The following is a 21,059-nucleotide window of genomic DNA, read 5'->3' as shown; positions in this document are numbered from 1 at the left end:
AAATTATAATAACGTACTTAAGAACTGTGTGTATAAATACATATTTTAGTCTCAACTAGTTAAGGGACTTCTGACTCGTTTCTGTGAGTCGAATAATTTAGTTTGGCTGACCAATAACAGTCGACTCTTTCGCCTCCCAATAAGATTTTTTTTTTCTAAAGCTGACAGTGATTAATCTACTTCGCTGAACTATGGGTGAAACTTCATGAATTCTTAATTTTTAAAAAAAAAAAAAAAAAAAAAGCCCTGCTCACGTGAGTCAACATTCACCTAAAAGAGCCGACTCAGAGTTGAATAATTTGCGAATGACATTACTAATTTTAACAAAGGGGCCTCAAACATTAGCAAAAGGTTTAAAATCGAAATTATATGTATATAACAGTAAGGAAAAAAGGTTATAAAATCGTGCTTAATTATTATTATTAATAAATATTATTACGAAGATATTATCATCACACACGTACTCTAAAAACAGCTTTCACGTGCACTCAACACATACATGTCCAACAAAATACGCAAATAAACATCAAAACTCGTATTTTTTCCGTATTACTTCTATAAGCTAAAAATACATAATAGCCTAATTAATGAGTTGCTTAGCTAAATGAATGAGTTTAGTGGCTATGCTAACCAGCTAACAGCATGAAAGGATACAATGGGTTGCACCATAACCTTCTGGACTTTCTGCCCTTGTCCTCTGTACGCCATTATTTAAAAGTAAATTCTGTTTGTCCTTCTTTAAATAGTAAAAATGTGAAAGAAATGCAAAACTTTTGGCGCGTTAAACGAAGTCTTCACGTTGGTAAAGGCGACAATGGCCACACACCGGAAGTAGAATTACGTATTACATAAGTTTGTGTCGTAAAATGGCGTAGCGCCGCGTGCGTCTGGGAGGCGAACTGCATAAACGTGTTCATAAGGCTATATAACACCAACAGACAGTACATAATTTCGTTATAACACCCACAAGTACTGTGGTCCATTACGGGATAGTGGGTTATACCATGGTCTCATTGCCTCAGTTGACAAAAACCTTTAAAAAATACTTTCAAAAATAATATTTTTAAATAATAATAATAATAAAGACACATTAAAAAGACTGCTTTTGTCAATTACAACGTCACATTGATAGAAATGTTTGCTGGGTGAGTCCATGATTGTGGTGCCATGATTGTATACCCTTGGAACTCAAGGTACATTTCAACATAACCTCGATGTATCTTCATGATATGTTGTTTTATAACATGTTCGCATCTGGTAAAGTTAGACAAGGTTTGCAAGTTTGCATTATTAAATATAAATTATAATGCATGTTTGGGTGTTACTAGAGCCCTTATGAACTTGGGGGGTTTGTTATAATCCAACTCAACCCTGTGTCCCAATTTTTCTCTTTATAAAGACATGACAAATTACCAACAGTAGGGGGAAATAAATAATGCATAACTGCATGATTTATAAAATATTTATAAAAGAAAAAAAAAACTAATATAGCTAATACGTTATATTATATTAGGCTTTTCATGTTATCTTATTAGTGAGGCATTAAGTAAAGGTATTAGGTAAAGATCATATTTAGGTATCATTGTGAAAAATTTGCACTATTACATCTAATATTATCAAATCGTATTTTTTAAACGTATATATTATATAAATAACATATAACTAATAATGTAAATTATATTCTACATTTTTTATTTTATTAATGTTTTACCAATCTACAAGGACTTTATCCCTGAGGCAAATCTGTTAGCAAAAGACCAAATTTGGGTGACATTGTGAAATATTTACTTGTATTCACAATGTATATAATATATTTATATGATAAAATAACACACACGCGTGACTTTAAATTAAACCGAGTGTTTGGTTTCCTTTGAACGAAAAAACGAGAAACCTGACTAGTTTGTGTAGTCGCTAACAAAGAAACAGGCGCACCTTGGTGACGAAGTACGCAAACACTAGTGACGATGTACGCACATTGCTTATTGGTCAGTGTGTCAGCTCTGTTGTTGTTATAAAGACGCTCGGAGGTGAGTACAATGGAACGTTGAAAATAAACGCGACACAATCTAAGTAATTTGATCAAATATACGTGTTTCAGTTTTAACATGTTGATCTACGAAATACAACCGGGGAAAAAAAGAAATCTGTTAAGGTACATTCGCCGGATAGGTAATGTTAACTAGCTGATTTGAGCTAGTTGAGCACGATGGTTAGCATATGCCGGTTAGTTAACACATTAACAGGTTAAATACAGATTTAATCACCTACATATTTACCACAGGTTTTATTTATGATTAAAAAAAATAATGTACACGACTTAGCACTGTGGAATATTTATTGTTAAGTTAGATAGCTGTGTTAAAATAGCTAGTATCCGGCTACAGCTCAGTTTTCTCCAGTGATGTGCATAAAACAAGCTAGTGCTCAGGTTTATTCCGTCAGTAGTCACAGAAAGAAACTTTATTTTTTATTTGAATGTATTATTCCAGCATGTTAAAGCTAGCTTGCTTATTTATAAAAGTGATGCATCAAGTGCAATGTGAGTGGACTTGAATGACAGCAGAGGTGCTTTTGTTACATTACTGTGGTCAGCTTCCTCCTGTACTGAATAAATCATTTATTTGGGTAAAAGAAAGCTAGTTTATACTCAAAACCAGGAATGCCAGATTGTTATGTAGATATATCTATAAGTTAGGGGTCCACAAAATGTTTCTAGACATCTTTATCTGTAAATAAATACATAAATAAAATCACAGAACCCCATAGTACAATTTATTTTAAACTTTTCTTAAGTTTTCAGAGATCCGGGTCATTATTTTGAAGCGTGCAATGATGTTATTGGCTGTTTGTTCGAGCCATAGAGCTTTGTATTGCTGAACTTGCTTTGTTTTTGAGCTGTTGAGATTTGGGTTAAGCCCACGATTCACATGATCAGCTAAACAGGCTTCATTCATCTTCAGTAGGCTCTTTATTCAGAGAATAACCTTGACCAGGAACACTGGGTATGAGAGAGAGGTCGAGCGATAGTGGATTTTACTGATAACTAAGTTGGGCCGTACTTGCCGATAACTGATTAATTAACCGATTGTTTTTTAAAAACTGATACCGAATGAAAACAGTAAAAACACATTCAAAGTCAAATATTGCTGAACTTTATTACAAAAAGAAACTGTACTGCTATACCGTGAAAATGTACCGTACTGTATTAAAGTAAGTAAAAGATATACAGTCAAACTGAACCAAAAAATAACACTCCGAATAACAAATAAAAACAGAGTCCAAAACTAAAAAAAAACAAAAAAAAACACTTCCAATAATGCAGTCAGCAATGTTTTTTTTTCACCTCTAGAGGCCGTTCTCGTACTGTATAATAACGACAGCGGACCTTTCTAAGCCGCTTCCGCAACACACGACCAGGAAAAACTATCCGTGTGGATTTTTGTCAATTTCTGGTTATTAATTGGTTATCGGTGACGATTAATCAGTCGACCTCTAATATGAGATGGGGAAAACACCCTTGATTGGATGCCAGGGCTTTATTCATATACATATCGACACGTAGGGAATTTTCTAGTAGCCAATCCATGTACCGCAACGTTTTTGGGAGGCAAGAGGAAACCGGAGGAAACCCATGCGGATATGAGAAAATGAGGGATTTGACAGACGGTAACACGAACTCAGGATCGAACTGTGAGGCAGCAACACTACATGCTTAACCACCACGTCTACCTAATAACTACAGTAACTCCCGAATAAATACAATACTGTTGATAATGTTGGCTTTTCTTTTTGCAGAGCTCCGTGGTTTTCCATTTTGTGGCGCAACTATAGTTTCCCATCAGCTCTGGGTGTTGAGAAACATTTCACTGGTGCTACGTTTTTTGTTGTTTTTTTTCTTTCTCTTTTTCTGATCAGGGACTCAGGATGCTGCGATTGCGGTGCAAGGCCAAGAACGGGACTCATCTGATGCAAGGCCTGACGCACCAGTCCCGTGTTCAGGAGCTGAAAGACAAGGTGGAAGAGCTGACCGGAATCCCGTGCGGTATGCAGAAGATCATGGTGGGCTACCCACCCTCAAGCTTGGATCTCCGCAACGGACACGCACATCTGAAAGACTACCCGATAAAATCAGGTGAGGAAAAGCACACGCAGCCTGATATTGGTTCTGAATAAGAAGTCGTGCTCAGAATTAAAATATTCTTCTGAACCTTAGTTGAATTGAAAGGTTTCAAAAGAAAAAGAGAGAGAGAAAGTCGATCTCTGTTTTTCCACTAGGGGGCAGTATAGAAATGTAATAGCATCGCAAATGTAGAAAATGTAACAGCAAAAATCTTGTGGTTCACAAAAATTACAGCAGTGATAAACTCAAGAGCGTCGATTAATCCGCTTCAGATAAGGCAAGCACTAGGTGTTAATAATCGTGTGGATATAAATACCAAGTAAGTGTCAGTGTTATAAAAATAAAATAATGTTTAACCAGTGGTTAAATTTCAACGCCCTAGCACTCGACCAATTCAACGAGACAGGGCGGGGTTTTGAATCTTCCGACACACAAAACGAAGCGGTTATGTGATTGGACAGAGGCCTTGTTTGTCGTCGATCACACGGTTCTCTGCAAACTAGAAGCCTCGATATGAAGCTTCAATTGGGTTTCTTCTACATACTCGGAACAAGCCTGGGATTGTCTGTGTATATAAATTAAAATCATCTTGTGCACAGGGATTGAATCAAAATATTTTTTAAAAGTCTGTTAGGTGACTAGAGGGCAAAAATAGTCCTTCTGCTGTTAGAACTCAAATAGTCATGTGGTTCTTTATAGAAATTAAGAATACATTTAGAACCGATGTCGGGAACCTTTTCAGCTCCATGAAAGCCAAAAAAAAAGTTTTTTTCTTTTTCTTTAAAGCACCAGAGAAAAGTCAAAACATTTTTTTTTAAAACATTTTTATACACGTCTCATTTATTATTCTAGTTCTTACCTTTGCTAGTATTACATAATTATAAAAAAGGGTAATGTAATGAAGGGTGTTTGCGAGTTCCTGACCTAACAACCTGCACTTTACCTAACAGCCCAGTAGGTGGCAGTTGGACTTAATTTATTAACCAAACTATGATTATTTCAACAAATGGTAAATCAATACAAGATGCAGTACGGGAGTAAGAATAAACCGAACGCTACTTATCATTAATTAACTTACCATAGATTCGGGTCGAGACGCGTCGTGTGACGTCGTCAGGACACGCATTCAGCCAAAGCGCTCTTCGATTCATGTGTGTCGAACACGAGTACAGCTAAAAGGTCTCATTTTCTAACAAACATCAGTGCGAAAGGGTGTGAGAAACTATTTCGTGCAGTTGCGATTTCGCCAATGCAAGTAGTTTCCCACAAAAAAAAACAAATTTTGAAAGGAAAAAAAAAACGCAGCAAAATCGAGCATCTAGGACGTAGCAATCGCAAAAAAAAACCTCTGTGAAATCCCGTACGAACTGACCAGTCATGTATTTTCCATTTGTCAGTGTATACATAGTTCCAGTGATGCCTCGAAAGGTATCTTTTTACAACCCAGTTTTTTCCAAACACAGTCAGGCGTCTCTACCGATAGGCAGTTGCGAAGTACATCAGGTAAGTGTCCTTTTCCTGTCTGTATGTTCTCATGGTTCCTGAATTCTCTCCTAGGAGACACGCTGATTGTAGAGGAGGAAAAGTACAAGCCTAAAGTGACCACACCAAAAACCCCGCTCCTGGACCACACGCCTGCGCTGGAGCGCCGCGCTGTACCTGCCGACAACTCCTGTCTGTTCACCAGTGTTAATTACGTGGTGGAGGGAGGTGTGTATAACGCGGCATGTGCGGCCGACATGCGGCAGCTCATCGGCCACATCGTAGCCAGCGACCCCGCCGCGTACTCCGAGGCCGTGCTGGGGAAAAGCAACGAGGACTATTGTGCTTGGATCCGCCGCAGCGACACATGGGGCGGCGCCATCGAGCTGTCCATCCTGTCCAAGTTCTACCAGTGCGAGATCTGCGTGGTCGACACGCAGACCGTCCGTGTGGACCGCTTCGGTGAGGATGCCGGCTACGGCAAGCGCGTGCTGCTCATCTACGACGGAATCCACTACGACCCGCTGCAGATGCTCGTGCCCGGGACGGACTGCCCTCCGCAGACTATCTTCTCCACTTCCGACGACGTCATCTTGGCGCAGGCTCTGGAGCTGGCCGACGAGGCACGCCGCAAACGCCAGTATACCGATGTGAACCGCTTCACGCTGCGCTGCATGACGTGTCAGACTGGCTTGGTGGGACAGAAGGAGGCGAGGGAACACGCCAAGGAGACGGGACACACCAATTTTGGCGAAGTTTAAAACGCGCAAACGTCAAACGTGTCTGTTACCATGACGCTACACGTTCTCATGATTTCACAGCCATGTCTCTGTGCCGTTCTCTACCTCACGTTATTCTCATCCCCCTCCCTTTCAGTATTGCAACTATGGACGACACTGGGTATTGACGTTCTCAAGTTTGAAGCGTTAATTTGCTGTGTGTGTGCGCGTATGTGTGTGTGTGTGTGCACAGTTACAGTATTGTAATAATGTCTTCTTTTTTTTTTTAAACATGTATTAGTAGCAGTTGAATCTGTTGCCTAATCGACTGAGCCTCGATTTAAACCAAAGCTTAAGGGTGCTTTCACATATGCAGCGTTTATTCCGTTTAAATCGAACCCTGCTGCGATTTCCTCTCCGGTAAAACGCAGCGCTCGGGTGAGAACCGAAACTGAATGAGGCAGACTACCAGTCGAACTCTAGATCCTGAGTCGGCTTTGATACGGGAAGTGAACCGAGCATGCCGTGCGTTTTGGGATACAGGTGACAGTTTCCTTTTCTGATGTGAGCTGCTAAAATGAGCTGTGAGGAGCAAACTGAGCCAAAGGACAGAGCAGTAACGCTGCAATTGATGAAACGTGATGCGTAGCGGAGAATATAAAGAGTGAACGTGATGCACAAAATGTCTAGTGATGTATCGAAGTGTTCTCCGTGATTATGGTTTTCACACACTCTCGGCAAGGGCTCTCGCTTATTTTATTAGGTCATTCTATACGTTCTACACGTACAAACCCCCTCAGCCAGTATCAATTTCAACCAATGGACGAACAAACAGGCATGAAGGCTCCCTTTAACTTACAAAACCGTCACAGACTACATGGCATCATCACATTTCTTGCACGTTTTCTATGGAAGCATTATTTTTTTCACTTGAGCTCTCAAGAGCGACATCATCATCAACTTCATCCTCCTTCTCGGCCGAAAGGTCGAACTGTCGATCCAATTCTCAATAGCCAATGAGAGTAAAGTGCTGTTAAGCCCCGCCCACACGAGAGGTCTGCACCAGAACTGCTGACGCAAATTTCGAAAGCATAAACGCTAAAATGCGTTCATAAACCGCGATTAGTGAAAAGGACACTTAGCAAACTGTTAGCAAAGAATGCTGTTTATTTGAAGACCGGGTTAAATTTTTGATAGCGAGTTCGCTGTTTTTATTACGTTTTTGAAAACGTAAGTTCGATACGTTTGGCACGAATTCAATCCCGTATACCGATGCCCTCACTGTAACATTTTTCGAAATCAGAGTCATGATATCGATCTAAGTCTTTAAGAGGATTTGCATCTTGCGTTCACAATCTGCGTTCTGTCAGTCGACGTCGCAGGCGTTCACGGCCTGAAATACATCAGCGGGTCAGAGGCTCTGTTACACCATTAAAGGAGAACTCCAACCTGAACGAAGTGCTTGTTAATCTTTAGAACTAACACGCAATCTTGTTAATGAAATTATTACATAAAGAGGTCAGTGAGGCGGTGCTTTAGTCCTTTAACCTGTCCAGCTCTGTCGCCTTCTCGTCTCCGTACACTCTGCTCGAACAGATCAGCTTCCAAAGCTTCTACCGTCACGCTCATCATATCGTAGATCACCAAGTGGAGTCTGCACCGTTCGACCTCCAATTTAACTTCATCGTTTATCATGGTCTGCATTGCATTCTGGGACTTTTCCTTACAGCACCAACCAACAAATTAGCACTGGAATCACTGAACATTTCAATTTATACCTATTTAATGTGTTTCAGGGTGAAGTTTTCCTTAAAGGTAGTCTAATCTCGTGTTTTCAATGTCACAGCGCTTTTTGGGATTACAATCCGATCAAGCGCTTCATCGGATCAGTACATCCCTAATGTATTTCCAGAACGATCGATGGCACTACATGGTCTTAAATGCTCAGTATCTGATTATTCAGTGTTACTTGAAGTGCTTGCAGAGGTGTACGACGGTGAACACCACATCTGTATTCGCCCTTATCCGAGCTTCTTGTTTTTAAGTATTTGTTCAACTTCAGCTGTAACGAGAGTTACCTGTATGTTTGTAAACATAACGGTGCTGATGGTGGACTCGGTTACACATTAAATTGCGTAGTAGTGTGCATTTTCTGTTCATGGCGTATGCAAAACAAATTGGCTTTTTCTTTTTAGTGACTGCAGTGGCAGTGAGTTTTGTTTTGTTGTTGTGGGGGTTTTTTTCACCGCGTATATCAGACTTTATTGAAACACTGGGGCAAACGTCGCTCGATAACCGAGTGTACTAAGTAGTACGAATGGAGAAACTGTATATAGTGTATTCCAGTTATGAAAACTCAATACATTTACAGTCAGGTACTGTCCACACACTACAAAGCTTTCTAAGTGAATTTTCAATGGTAATTTTTACAAGAATCTGTTCCAGTGTGAGGCCAAAAAGAAATGTTTAGCATTAAACCTTTCCTTTTTTTGGGGGAGGGGCAATGATCTAGTCAATCTTTCTTGTTGTTAATATTAGATTAAAACTTCATTACCGAGTGAGATGTGAGTGGGTGAGAAACTGCATGATAAAGCGGTGAAACCAGAAATAAAGGTTACATTGTTCGACTGAAGATTTCCTCAAGATTCATTAGTTCTCGTGGTGTATTGTCTTTTTTTTTCACTAATGCAAATAGTTTAAAATAACATGGGACATTTAAATAAACAAACAAACAGCTGTTTAGGAAAATGCCCACAATTCAAATGAATTCAGGTGATTTTATTTGTATTGCACTTTAAAGAATAGATAATATTGTTATTGTTGTTGTTGTTAATAATAATAATAATAATATCGGTGGCTTAACGTTTAAGGCTCGGGGTTACTGATCGGAAGGTCGGGGGGTTCAAGCCACTGTCAGGCCCTTGAGCAAGGCCCTTAACCCTCTCTGCTCCAGGGGCGCTGTGTCATGTCCCCACACTTCCTGGCATGCTGGGATATGTGGAGAAAAGAATTTCACTGTGCAGTAATGTCTGCCGATCCATCTTCTACCGCTTACTCCTTTTTCTGGGTCACGGGGAACCTGGAGCCTATCCCAGGGGAGCATCGGGCATGGTACACCCTGGCCGGGGTGCCAGTCCATCACAGGGCACAATCCCATACACACTCACACACCCATTCATACACTATGGACATGCCAATCAGCCTACCATGCAAGTCTTTGGACTGGGGGAGGAAGCCGGAGTACCCGAAGGAAACCCCCGCAGCACAGGGAGAACATGCACAGGGAGAACAGGACCCTGGAGGTGTGAGGCGAACGTGTTAACCACTAAGCCACTGTGCACCCCATGCTGTAATGTATATGTGACCAATAGATTCGTTATCATTATCATTATACCACGGCACAAAATGTTTAAGTCTGAGCGGCCAGAAGGTGTCAATTCATTTTCTATAATGGCTGTAAATCACAGGTTTGTATTAACACACTTGCTCTAATACGTAATCTTTGTGTACGGCCACGTAAACAGATCAGTTCCTCCAGGATTTCAGGATTATACAAACACCGGAATGAACGCAAAATCAAGCAAACTCAGATATTCGGAGGAGCTTGCGATTTTTTCAAAATCACAGATTCGGGCTGAATACGCGTCACCTGATGTCATCACAACATGTATTCAGCCAAAGCCCTCTTCAATTCACGTGCGTCGAACATGAGTACACCTCAGGTCTCAAAAGGTCTCATTTACCAACAAACATCACTGCGAAAGACTGTGCGAAACAATTTCTGAGAATTCCGAAATTATTCTTGATTTGGCAAAATTGTGATCGCACGAAATTCACACACTCTTTCACAATGATGTTTGTTGGTAAATGAGACTCATGTTCGACGCATGTAAATTCGAAGAGGGCTTTGAGTGAATGTGATGTCATCACGATCACGAAAATTGCAAGCTCCTCAGAGTATCATGGAGTTTCCTTGAGTTTGCGTTCCTTTTTGTGATCGCAAAAACCTGCAGGGACTGGTTATCGGAAAATAATCCACTTCAGGGTGGTAACTGTAATTTAACTTTGTGTCTGGCTACAACACCACAACCCTGCCCCGGATTATTTTCTAACAACAGCATGACCCCGAGTGTTTTATTATTTATCATAAAGCAGCTACACAAATAGTTTTATATCGAGCTCCGTAATAAATGAACCAGAGGCAACATTGAAAAGGAAAAGCTCCCTGAGATGACATTCAGAAAGGAACAGACTCATACCAATTTACCAAAACTCTCCATGCCCACTGGTAAACTAAAGTGCACCTTAATCTAAAACGGCAACTCTCTGTTAAATGCCTCCCTAACCCTAAGAAGTTTCTTCAGTATAAATTTGAGGATTAAAACTGTCCCAAATTCCAGACAGTAAACGAGTAAAAGATTAAAACAACACTGAAATCATGCCGATTGACAGAGATTGAAGTGGTCCTGTTTTGAGAAACCCTTTAGTCGTTAATTATGAACAAATCTATATAGGAATTTGAACTAGAAACAACTAAAAAAGGACTATAACAATACCCACTTCCTCGATGAGTAGTCATTGTTATTAGTATACTAGATTCGCATGTCAATCAGTGATAGGTTAATGTGTCCATGGTGGCTGTGTTCTGATTGGTTACTGGTTGTTCCACTTGTTGCAGGGCAATGTATACTAGTTTATGGTGCTGGATCTCAAAGTGCAGTACTTCCACAGAGGTTTAGTGGGTTAGACACTGGATTACGTGTGGTGTTCTTCAAGACAGGTAAATTAAGTTTTACAGCACGCTCACTATTCAGTTAAACAAACTTATATAGTGTATATAGACATCTATAGCCAAGATATTGTGTCTACAATAATATATAAGTTTATGCATGCTGCCGTGGTAGATTGAGACTATTTATCAGGGCAGGAGGCGGTTTGGGTTTGCCCATGATGATGAACATGAAATATTTTAGGTTGATGTTAGTGATTGATTTTTCTCGAAGTAATAAATGCATATTTACGTCTTGTTACGACTGTAAAAGATTGTCTAACGCACCATCATAGATTAATCAGTGTTATTTGAATATGAATCCTATGAATCCATAGGCCTACTCTTGTTCCTTTCCCAGAATAATAGTTATATTCCTCATGTATTCAAGATCAAAATTATACACGCAGATTTACTTTCAAATATAAAAAAGGACGAGCGTAACATCACATTAAATTACAATTTTGTTCAATCTATAACAGATCGGCATCTGCTAACGAATCAGCTCTTTGATTCGACTCTTTTCGATTAATGCCAGGAGCCGATTCGCATTTCCGAAAAGCAGTTTTCTCAGTTGAAAGACTTCAACAAATTCATTCGACTCACTGAAAGAGGCCATCACTAACACTAAGAAGTGTTTTCTTATTATAATGAAACAGACCGTACATCTATTAAATGGGCTAAATATAAATACGTATTATAAATGTAAATAATGTTAAAACAAAACAAAAAAAAAAAACAACTTGCATTGTAATAGTTATTTGGTAAAATATGTGATCTTTGTGGAAATAGCCTAGTGTGTACAGAGTACAGTTTTATTTTCATTATGAGGGTTGTAAAAAGTCAGATGATAAGCTATTCATCTAAAGATTTGGTATACTTACAATTTAGGTAAGTATGCGGGGAGTATGTATTTCATTAAAATAGAAAATAAACAGTATTATAAGGGTATTTGGTAAATCAGGTGAGTAGTTTGAAAGAACAGCACTGAATATATCAGATCAGTTCTTTAGTGTAACCCAATACAATGGTGTGACTGGTTTAATGATCTGGACTTTGGACAAACTTTGTGGCGTTATAAACGTTACACAAATTGTTTTCATCACTGGAATGACTGTAAAACCCTCAGAAAACACACACTCACAGACAATTCACTGTGTATTGTTTGTGCATTTTACCCAAATGTAAAAGTAATACACGTCTTTATAATGCGTGATGATGCATCAAAAAGATATACGTTCCCGTTTACATGTTTACATGATTTATTTATTTGCATCCATTGATAAGACATCCTTCGAGCATCTCGCTATCACACTGATGGCTAAATTTGGCATAAAATCATTAAAATCAGTCAACTGTGTGAAAGCAATGTGAATAGAACTAGAAAGCAAGTGCTTTTCACAATGTATTCACTTTGCATCACACTATGTTGTAAAATATATTCTCTCATGTCACATTCAAATAGGACAAAGTGGAGTTTCATGTGCAGAGCACACTGCTGTGCAAATGCATGAGTTAAAGAGGGGCAGGAGGCCTCTCCATGATTCACCAAACACTCTGCCATATCAGTGTCATGGTGGTCCTACGTTGAGCAAACTCATATATGAGCCATGTTGCTTTATGAACGCATAACAAAAAAGCTCGAATAGTATACAAGATATTAGTAGTAAAAAAAATAATAACCGCATGTGATGTCAGTCTACATAGATGAAAAACATAGATCTCAATCTTATATTGTAATAGTTTCTGCTTCTGCATTAATAATTTTAAAGTATACGGTTCAACGATCAGCACAACTTCATGATAAGGCCATGAGGAGACGAGCTCATGGACACTCTGATGGTACGAATAGCTGTGACAGAATCATCAACTTCAGCTCCCGATCTGTGAGTCTAACTTCTCCTCCTGAATTCGATTCACTCCAGTTTCACTTGATTTTCCATGAACACACTAATGTACTGCCTTTTTTTTTTATCCAGACATGATAAATATATGTATGTTATATACATAAATACATAAATATATATGATAAAATACACAGTATCTCACAAAAGTGAGTACACCCCTCACATTTTTGAAAATATTTGATTATATCTTTTCATGTGACAACACTGAAGAAATGACACTTTGCTACAATGTAAAGTAGTGAGTGTACAGCTTGTATAACAGTGTAAATTTGCTGTCCCTTCAAAATAACTCAACACAGCCATTAATGTCTAAACCGCAGGCAACAAAAGTGAGTACACCCTTAAGTGAAAATGTCCAAATTGGGCCCAAACTGTCAGTATTTTGTGTGGCCACCATTATTTTCCAGCACTGCCTTAACCCTCTTGGGCATGGAGTTCACCAGAGCTTCACAGGTTGCCACTGGAGTCCTCTTCCACTCCTCCATGACGACATCACGGAGCTGGTGGATGTTAGAGATCTTGTGCTCCTCCACCTTCTGTTTGAGGATGCCCCACAGATGCTCAATAGGGTTTAGGTCTGGAAACATGCTCGGCCAAGGCAGTGGTCGTCTTGGAGGTGTGTTTGGGGTTGTTATCATGCTGCAGTACATGCTAGGATCATGATCTGCTTCAGTATGTCACAGTACATGTTGGCATTCATGGTTCCCTCAATGAACTGTAGCTCCCCAATGCCGGCAGCACTCATGCAGCCTCAGACCATGACACTCCCACCACCATGCTTGACTGTAGGCTAGACACACTTGTCTTTGTACTCCTCACCTGGTTGGCACCACACACGCTTGACACAATCTGAACCAAATAAGTTTATCTTGGTCTCATCAGACCACAGGACATGGTTCCAGTAATCCATGTCCTTAGTCTGCTTGTCTTCAGCAAACTTTTTGCAGGCTTTCTTGTGCATCATCTTTAGAAGAGGCTTCCTTCTGGGAGGACAGCCATGCAGACCAATTTGATGCAGTGTGCAGCGTATGGTCTGAGCACTGACAGGCTGACCCCCAACCCCTTCAACCTCTGCAGCAATGCTGGCAGCACTCATACATCTATTTCCCAAAGACAACCTCTGGATATGACGCTGAGCACGTGCATTCAACTTCTTTGGTCGACCATGGCGAGGCCTGTTCTGAGTAGAACCTGTCCGGTTAAACCGTTGTATGGTCTTGGCCACCGTGCTGCAGCTCAGTGTCAGGGTTTTGGCAATCTTCTTATAGCCTAAGCCATCTTTATATAGAGCAACAATTCTTTTTTCAGATCCTCAGGGAGTTCTTTGCCATGAGGTGCCATGTTGAACTTCCAGTGACCAGTATGAGGGAGTGTGAGAGCGATGACACCAAATTTAACACACCTGCTCCCCATTCACACCTGAGACCTTGTAACACTAACTAGTCACATGACACCAGGGATGGAAAATGGCTAATTGGGCCCAATTTGGACATTTTCACTTAGGGGTGTACTCACTTTTGTTACCAGCAGTTTAGACATTAATGGCTGTGTGTTGAGTTATTTTGAAGGGACAGCAAATTTACACTGTTACACACACTGTACACTCACTACTTTACATTGTAGCAAAGTGTCATTTCTTCAGTTTTGTCACATGAAAAGATACAATGAAATATTTACAAAAATGTGAAGGGTGTACTCACTTTTGTGAGATACTGTACATAAAAATATATGATAAAATGATACTAAAATCTGTTAATCTAATATGACAGCTACAGTGCTCTGCACTAATATTGACACCCTTGGTAAATATGAGCAAAGAGCGCTGTGAAAATGTGAAAATCTTTATTGTTTAACATTTTGATCTTTTGTGCATAATCATATGCACAAAATTTGTGTTACAAATCAGGGAAGAGATTTAGAAACCAGACTCTCAAACTATAACTCCAGAATTATTAGCACCATTCAGATTTCCCAAAAGACTTCACAAAAGCTACTCATTACACCTATTTTTTAATTTATTTAAAGTATTTTCAAAAATATAGCCACCCCTAAAATAATAGATGTAAATGGACCATTAACAAATATTAATTGTGGGAGTGCCAGTAATTTTAAAATCAGTGTTGCACTAAAAACCCCTTTAATGTCTGAAATATATATATATATATATATATATATATATATATATATATATATATATATATATATATATATATATATATATATATATATGTGTATATATGTGTGTGTGTGTGTGTGTGTGTGTGCGTGCGTGTATACATACATACATACATGCATACATACATACATACATATATATTTTACAATACACCGTTCCTATGCATTTAAGTGCTGTGCATGTGGTTAATCATTTTCTTAAGGGTGGCAATATTTCTGAAGTTGACGTTATCATATTGTACCTCACTGCTTTTGCTTTTCTGTCCTGCATTTTACACTTAACATCCCATCTTAAGCTGTGTTCATGTAGAGAAATTCATTCCATTACAGCTGTGTAAGTGTGTATGGACAAGACAACAACAGAAATATTTCACTTGCCTTGTTCCTGGGATGTGCTGCTTATCTTTCGTGTGTGTGCGTGTTTTGCAGAGTGATGATAGCTCACAGCATCTCTCTCCAGAAGAGACAGCTTGTCTCATATTTTTGGAGGAGACCATCGAGTCCATAGAGACAGAGGACGATTTTCTGCCCAGTGATGATGCTCAATCTTACGGAAACACGATTAGCAAAAACCATGACGACATCACATGTGGTGTTCCTCAGGACCAGTAAGTTTCCATTGAGGTTTATTGTGTGTTCAGTCAAACTGAGCTATATATAGATCTATAGCATAGATATTGTGTATACATTTATACAGTGAGGAGAAAAGTATTCTGGCAATTTTTCGTTATTTAATATACTTCCAGTGCATATATCCACTTACACCGATCAGCCATAACATTAACACCACTGAGAGATAAAGTGAATAACATTGATTATCTTCTTACAATGGAAGCTGTCAAGTGGTGAGGTTTATTAGGCAGCAAGTGAGCAGTCAGTGCTCAAAGTTGATGTGTTGGAAGCAGGAAAAAAATGGGCAAGCGTAAGGATCTGAGTGACTTTGAGAAGGGCCAAATTGTGAAGGCTAGACTATTGAGTCAGAGCATCGCTTACCTGGGGAAGAGTCGGCACCAGGATGCACTATGGGAGGCAGTGAGATGGTCTGGGTGATGTTCTGTTGGGACCTGGCATTCATGTGGATGTTACAGTGAGGGAAAGAAGTATTTGATCCCCTGCTGATTTTGTACGTTTGCCCACTGATAAAGAAATGATCAGTCTATAATTTTAATAGTAGGTTTATTTGAACAGTGAGAGACAGAATAACAACAAGAAAATCCAGAAAAACGCATGTCAAAAATGTTATAAATTGATTTGCATTTTAATGAGGGAAATAAGTATTTGACCCCCTCTCAATCAGAAAGATTTCTGGATCCCAGGTGTCTTTTATACAGGTAACGAGCTAAGATTAGGAGCACACTCTTAAAGGGAGTGCTCCTAATCTCAGCTCGTTACCTGTATAAAAGACACCTGTCCACAGAAGCAATCAATCAATCAGTTTCCAAACTCTCCACCATCGTCAAGACCAAAGAGCTCTCCAAGGATGTCAGGGACAAGATTGTAGACCTACACAAGTCTGGAATGGTCTACAAGACTATTGCCAAGCAGCTTGGTGAGAAGGTGACAACAGTTGGAGCGATTATTCGCAAATGGAAGAAACACAAAAGAACTGTCAATCTCCCTCTGCCTGGGGCTCCATGCAAGATCTCACCTCGTGGAGTTGCAATGATCATGAGAACAGTGAGGAATCAGCCCAGAACTACACGGGAGGATCTTGTCAATGATCTCAAGGCAGCTGGGACCATAGTCACCAAGAAAACAATTGGTAACACACCACGCCATGAAGGAATGAAATCCTGCAGTGCCCGCAAGGTCCTGCTCAAGAAAGCACATATACATGCCCATCTGAAGTTTGCCAATGAACATCTGAATGATTCAGAGGACAACTGGGTGAAAGTGTTGTGGTCAGATGAGACCAAAATGGAGCTCTTTGGCATCAGCTCAACTCGCCGTGTTTGGAGGAGGAGGAATGCTGCCTATGACCCCAAGAACACCACCCCCACCGTCAAACCTGGAGGTGGAAACATTATGCTTTGTGGGTGTTTTTCTGCTAAGGGGACAGGACAACTTCACCGCATCAAAGGGACGATGGACGGGGCCATGTACCGTCAAATCTTGGGTGAGTACCTCCTTCCCTCAGCCAGGGCATTGAAAATGGGTCGTGGATGGGTATTCCAGCATGACGATGACCCAAAACACACGGCCAAGGCAACAAAGGAGTGGCTCAAGAAGAAGCACATTAAGGTCCTGGAGTGGCCTAGCCAGTCTCCAGACCTTAATCCCATAGAAAATCTGTGGAGGGAGCTGAAGGTTCGAGTTGCCAAACGTCAGCCTCGAAACCTTAATGACTTGGAGAAGATCTGTAAAGAGGAGTGGGACAAAATCCCTCCTGAGATGTGTGCAAACCTGGTGGCCAATTACAAGAAACGTCTAACCTCTGTGATTGCCAACAAGGGTTTTGCCACCAAGTACTAAGTCATGTTTTGCAGAGGGGTCAAATACATATTTCCCTCATTAAAATGCAAATCAATTTATAACATTTTTGACATGCGTTTTTCTGGATTTTCTTGTTGTTATTCTGTCTCTCACTGTTCAAATAAATCTACCATTAAAATTATAGAATGATCATTTCTTTGTCAGTGGGCAAACGTACAAAATCAGCAGGGGATCAAATACTTTTTTCCCCTCACTGTACTTTGACACGTACCACCTACCTAAACACTGTTTAGACCGAGTACACACCTTCACGGTAACGGTATTCCCTAATAGCAGTGGCCTCTTTTAGCGTCATAATGCTCCCTGCCACACTGCAAAAATCGTTCAGGAATGGTTTGAGGAACATGACAAAGAGTTCAAGCTGTTGACATGGCCTCTGAATTCCTCAGATCTCGATCTGATCGAGCATCTGTGGGATGTTCTGGACAAACAAGTCCGATCCATGGAGGCCCCACCTCACAACTTACAGGACTTAAAAGGATCTGCTGCTAACATCTTGGTGCCAGATACCACAGCACACCTTCAGAGGTCTTGTGGAGCCCATGACTCGACGATGAGAGCTGTTTTGGTGGCACAAGGGGGACCTACACAATATTAGACAGGTGGTTATAATGTTACGGCTGATTTTTGTCAAACAGTTATATTTGAGTTTTGTCTGCCCAGAGTATATTGTTCTAAAGGATTTGTGATTTAATTTAGACATATAGTTCTGTGCTTCTGTTTGTATTAGAGGAGTTTTCTGTGAGAGCAGAGATGATTATTTTTGTTCTCTGTGTAACTGTTGTTCCTGCTGCTTTCAGGTCATCCTGCAACTCTGTTCCAGTGACTGGTTCCACTGACGATCTCTCTGCAGAAGAGAAGGCTTGTCTCGAGTTTTTAGAGGAGACCATCAACTCATTAGAGAATGGCGGTCTGTCCACTGATGACGCTGAAAGTCTTCCTGAGTCTTATCACACTATTGTCAAAAAGCATCACTTCAATCAAATAAAGAATTACTTTGTTCCTACACCTCTTGTGCTGACAACCAGCAATAGTAATGTCCCTCTCAAAAGAATGGCATGTTCCAAGGAAAAACCACCATTGGATAAGGATAATAGCTCTCAGAATGATCAACCATCAGCTGATGACGCATCCCATCGGGCGCCTTTGTCCTATGACGGTCTGGAGGAGCTATGCAAGAGTGTATCCACGATGAAAACCTCAGTTGAGAAACAACCTTCTACACATGGTGATCAGATGTATTCTAAAAAAACCCAGAACATTTCAGAAAGCCGTTGCAGTAAGCCCAGTCCTCCACCCACAGCTCCCAAGCCCAAGAAGATACCTTCCCATATAGCCATTTTGAATCCTAAAGGAAGCAACATCCCTAATCCACACTCAAATCTACATTGCTTATCTACATCTCCTGAAAACTGTGGTTTGATGAGACAAGACAAGGCCAAGCTGGAGACTTTATCGAAACTAGGTCTACTAAAGGAGGATGTAATACCAGAAAACAAACAAGGCTTGGATGCTCAATTGTCAAGCTCCTTACGGGAATGGCCTCAGAAGAACCTCCTAGAGAAGTCTGGAATGAAGTTGGAGAGCAGTTTGTCCAACGATGAGCAATTAGCACTCCAAAAGCTATCACATGCCCTAAGATCAAGCCTACAGATGGTTCCTGACAACGATGAGGAACGGCAATGGGCTCTAAGAAAACTAGAATTTCTTAAAGACTAAATATTACTAAATAGTCAACTCCAGAATTATTGGCACTCTCTGTGGACTATCTAACTTAAATAACACAGACAATTAGACATATGTGGATGCTGTATAGTTTTGTTTTAACAATGATTGGCACACCACAATTAACATTTTGTGATGCCTCCTGTAGAGATAATAACAGCACTGAGTGTCTTCCTGTAACGTTTAAAAAGTTTGGAGAGACTTGGACACTTGTAGAGGATCTTGGACCTTGTGAAGAACCATGGTTGGTTCTTGGTTCTCTTTAATTCAGACCACAGGTTTTCAGCATAGTTTGGATTAAACTATCCTGGTACTTAGTACCTGAAATCTAGCCAAAAAACAGCGCGCACACACACACACACACACACACACAAAAAAAAAACAAAAAAAAAAAACAACAACAACAACAAAAAAAAAAAAAAACACTGATACACCACCATTCTAAGATTTTGGGTGCTTTTTGCATGAATGCAGGATCCATATTTCACCAAACATTTATGCTACAAAGTGTATTGTTAGTTTCATTTGACCTCTATGAATTATTCCAGTTGTAGGTCCGATGGGTCATGGAAAGGGCTTCTTTAAAAACACAGTTTTTCCAAATCTTCTTTTGATTGATGATCTCAATAGTCAAACTGTCTAACAGGGATACTTTGGGAACATATTTCTGGAATCGTGTATTTCATGTAATCATTTCTGATCATTCTCTTGAAGGGTGCCAATAATTCTGGTGGTAACTTTATGGATTTGAGAGACTTCTTGTAATGTAAAATTGTAATGTACTGTATATTGTATTGTAATATCAACCAGTTGCCTTCGATACAGTAACAATAACTTCAACAAAATATTTTTCTCTTGAGCTCCAGAATTAAGCCTCAGATTTGTTTCCTTGTCATCTTTAGTACTGTGAATTCACCAGTGTGAAAGTATAATATACTGATGATTTTATAAACTACACTTTTCCCCCAACTTTTACTTTAATAATACATTCGATTTGGACAATGAATACAAATTTCAGTGCAACGATAAATATTATAATCACTGTTTTATGGATAGCAAAATCCTAGTGCAAGTCTATGAAAATAGGTAGATCGTATTAGAAGCGAATAGATCACTTTTCACATACAGAAAAATGACATTTTCATCAGTTCAAGTCGTGTACGAAGACCAGAAAACACAGGTGTAAATTAATGCTCTTATACTAATATACTTTTTTGTTTCTACAGAAACTGCTTACACAGGGATTTGTATGGCTCGCATAATTTAAGCCTAACAATAAATGTTATAATTGACAATTGAAAAAAACGTTTTTGGTGAAGTTCTTCTGTAGGGAGACGTTTTATTTAACATTTATGGAGTCTTCAGTGTCAGTGCTTTGTAACCATCAGAGGTAAAGCTTGAAGTAACTTGAAGTTTTGCACCATGGGGAAGTCTTCAGGACAGAGGAGTTTTACATTTTGGAGTTTGTAGGTAACATGACAAGTTGCGTATTTTCATCAGGGAACCTCTGCTATAATGTAAGTGACAGCAGGAACTAACTTGTTTTGCTGACATTTAATATAAATAGTATATATATATATAAATAGTATATATAAATAGTATATATATATATATATATATATATATATATATATATATATATATATATATATATATATATATATATA

At 39.5% G+C, this 21,059-nt stretch overlaps 3 protein-coding genes across 4 annotated transcripts in view; 2 read left to right on the top strand and 1 right to left on the bottom strand.

The window, feature by feature from the left end:
- The window catches only part of snrpe (small nuclear ribonucleoprotein polypeptide E), a 1,697-nt gene extending 875 nt beyond the window's left edge, over window positions 1-822 (bottom strand). Inside the window, 1 exon segment of the mRNA NM_001200917.1 lies at window positions 655-822. Coding sequence (NP_001187846.1) covers window positions 655-708 — 54 coding nt within the window. The 5' untranslated portion in view covers window positions 709-822.
- Window positions 823-1,939: 1,117 nt separating this feature from the next.
- yod1 (YOD1 deubiquitinase) lies at window positions 1,940-8,956 on the top strand. The gene is made up of 3 exons (XM_017450920.3): window positions 1,940-2,030; window positions 3,919-4,135; window positions 5,681-8,956. The coding sequence occupies exons 2-3, from the start codon at window positions 3,928-3,930 to the stop codon at window positions 6,364-6,366; spliced, it is 894 nt and encodes a 297-aa protein (XP_017306409.1). The 5' UTR covers window positions 1,940-2,030; window positions 3,919-3,927; the 3' UTR covers window positions 6,367-8,956.
- A 1,976-nt stretch (window positions 8,957-10,932) lies between these two features.
- Window positions 10,933-20,932, top strand: zgc:158258 (uncharacterized protein LOC791186 homolog). 2 transcript variants are annotated; one of them, XM_017451151.3, is made up of 4 exons: window positions 10,933-11,104; window positions 12,884-12,978; window positions 15,604-15,782; window positions 18,468-20,932. In XM_017451151.3, the coding sequence occupies exons 1-4, from the start codon at window positions 10,948-10,950 to the stop codon at window positions 19,384-19,386; spliced, it is 1,350 nt and encodes a 449-aa protein (XP_017306640.3). In that variant the 5' UTR covers window positions 10,933-10,947; the 3' UTR covers window positions 19,387-20,932. The 2 variants fall into 2 exon arrangements, with proteins under 2 accessions (XP_017306640.3, XP_047005445.1); XM_047149489.2 differs by having other exon boundaries at window positions 11,045-11,104; window positions 12,865-12,978.
- Window positions 20,933-21,059: the final 127 nt, after the last annotated feature.

The sequence above is a fragment of the Ictalurus punctatus genome, chromosome 21 (assembly GCF_001660625.3).
Source record: "Ictalurus punctatus breed USDA103 chromosome 21, Coco_2.0, whole genome shotgun sequence".
Lineage (NCBI taxonomy): Eukaryota > Metazoa > Chordata > Actinopteri > Siluriformes > Ictaluridae > Ictalurus > Ictalurus punctatus.
This window is presented reverse-complemented; position numbering and strand designations above follow the sequence as displayed.

Bases quoted from the DNA above. Each gene is read 5' to 3' on its own strand.
- zgc:158258 (XM_017451151.3), top strand. From the start codon at position 10,948: ATGTGTCCATGGTGGCTGTGTTCTGATTGGTTACTGGTTGTTCCACTT. The intron at 11,105-12,883 runs GTAAATTAAGTT...TTCAACGATCAG, and splicing joins TGTGGTGTTCTTCAAGACAG to CACAACTTCATGATAAGGCC. The intron at 15,783-18,467 runs GTAAGTTTCCAT...TGCTGCTTTCAG, and splicing joins TGTGGTGTTCCTCAGGACCA to GTCATCCTGCAACTCTGTTC.
- yod1 (XM_017450920.3), top strand. From the start codon at position 3,928: ATGCTGCGATTGCGGTGCAAGGCCAAGAACGGGACTCATCTGATGCAA. The intron at 4,136-5,680 runs GTGAGGAAAAGC...ATTCTCTCCTAG, and splicing joins AGACTACCCGATAAAATCAG to GAGACACGCTGATTGTAGAG.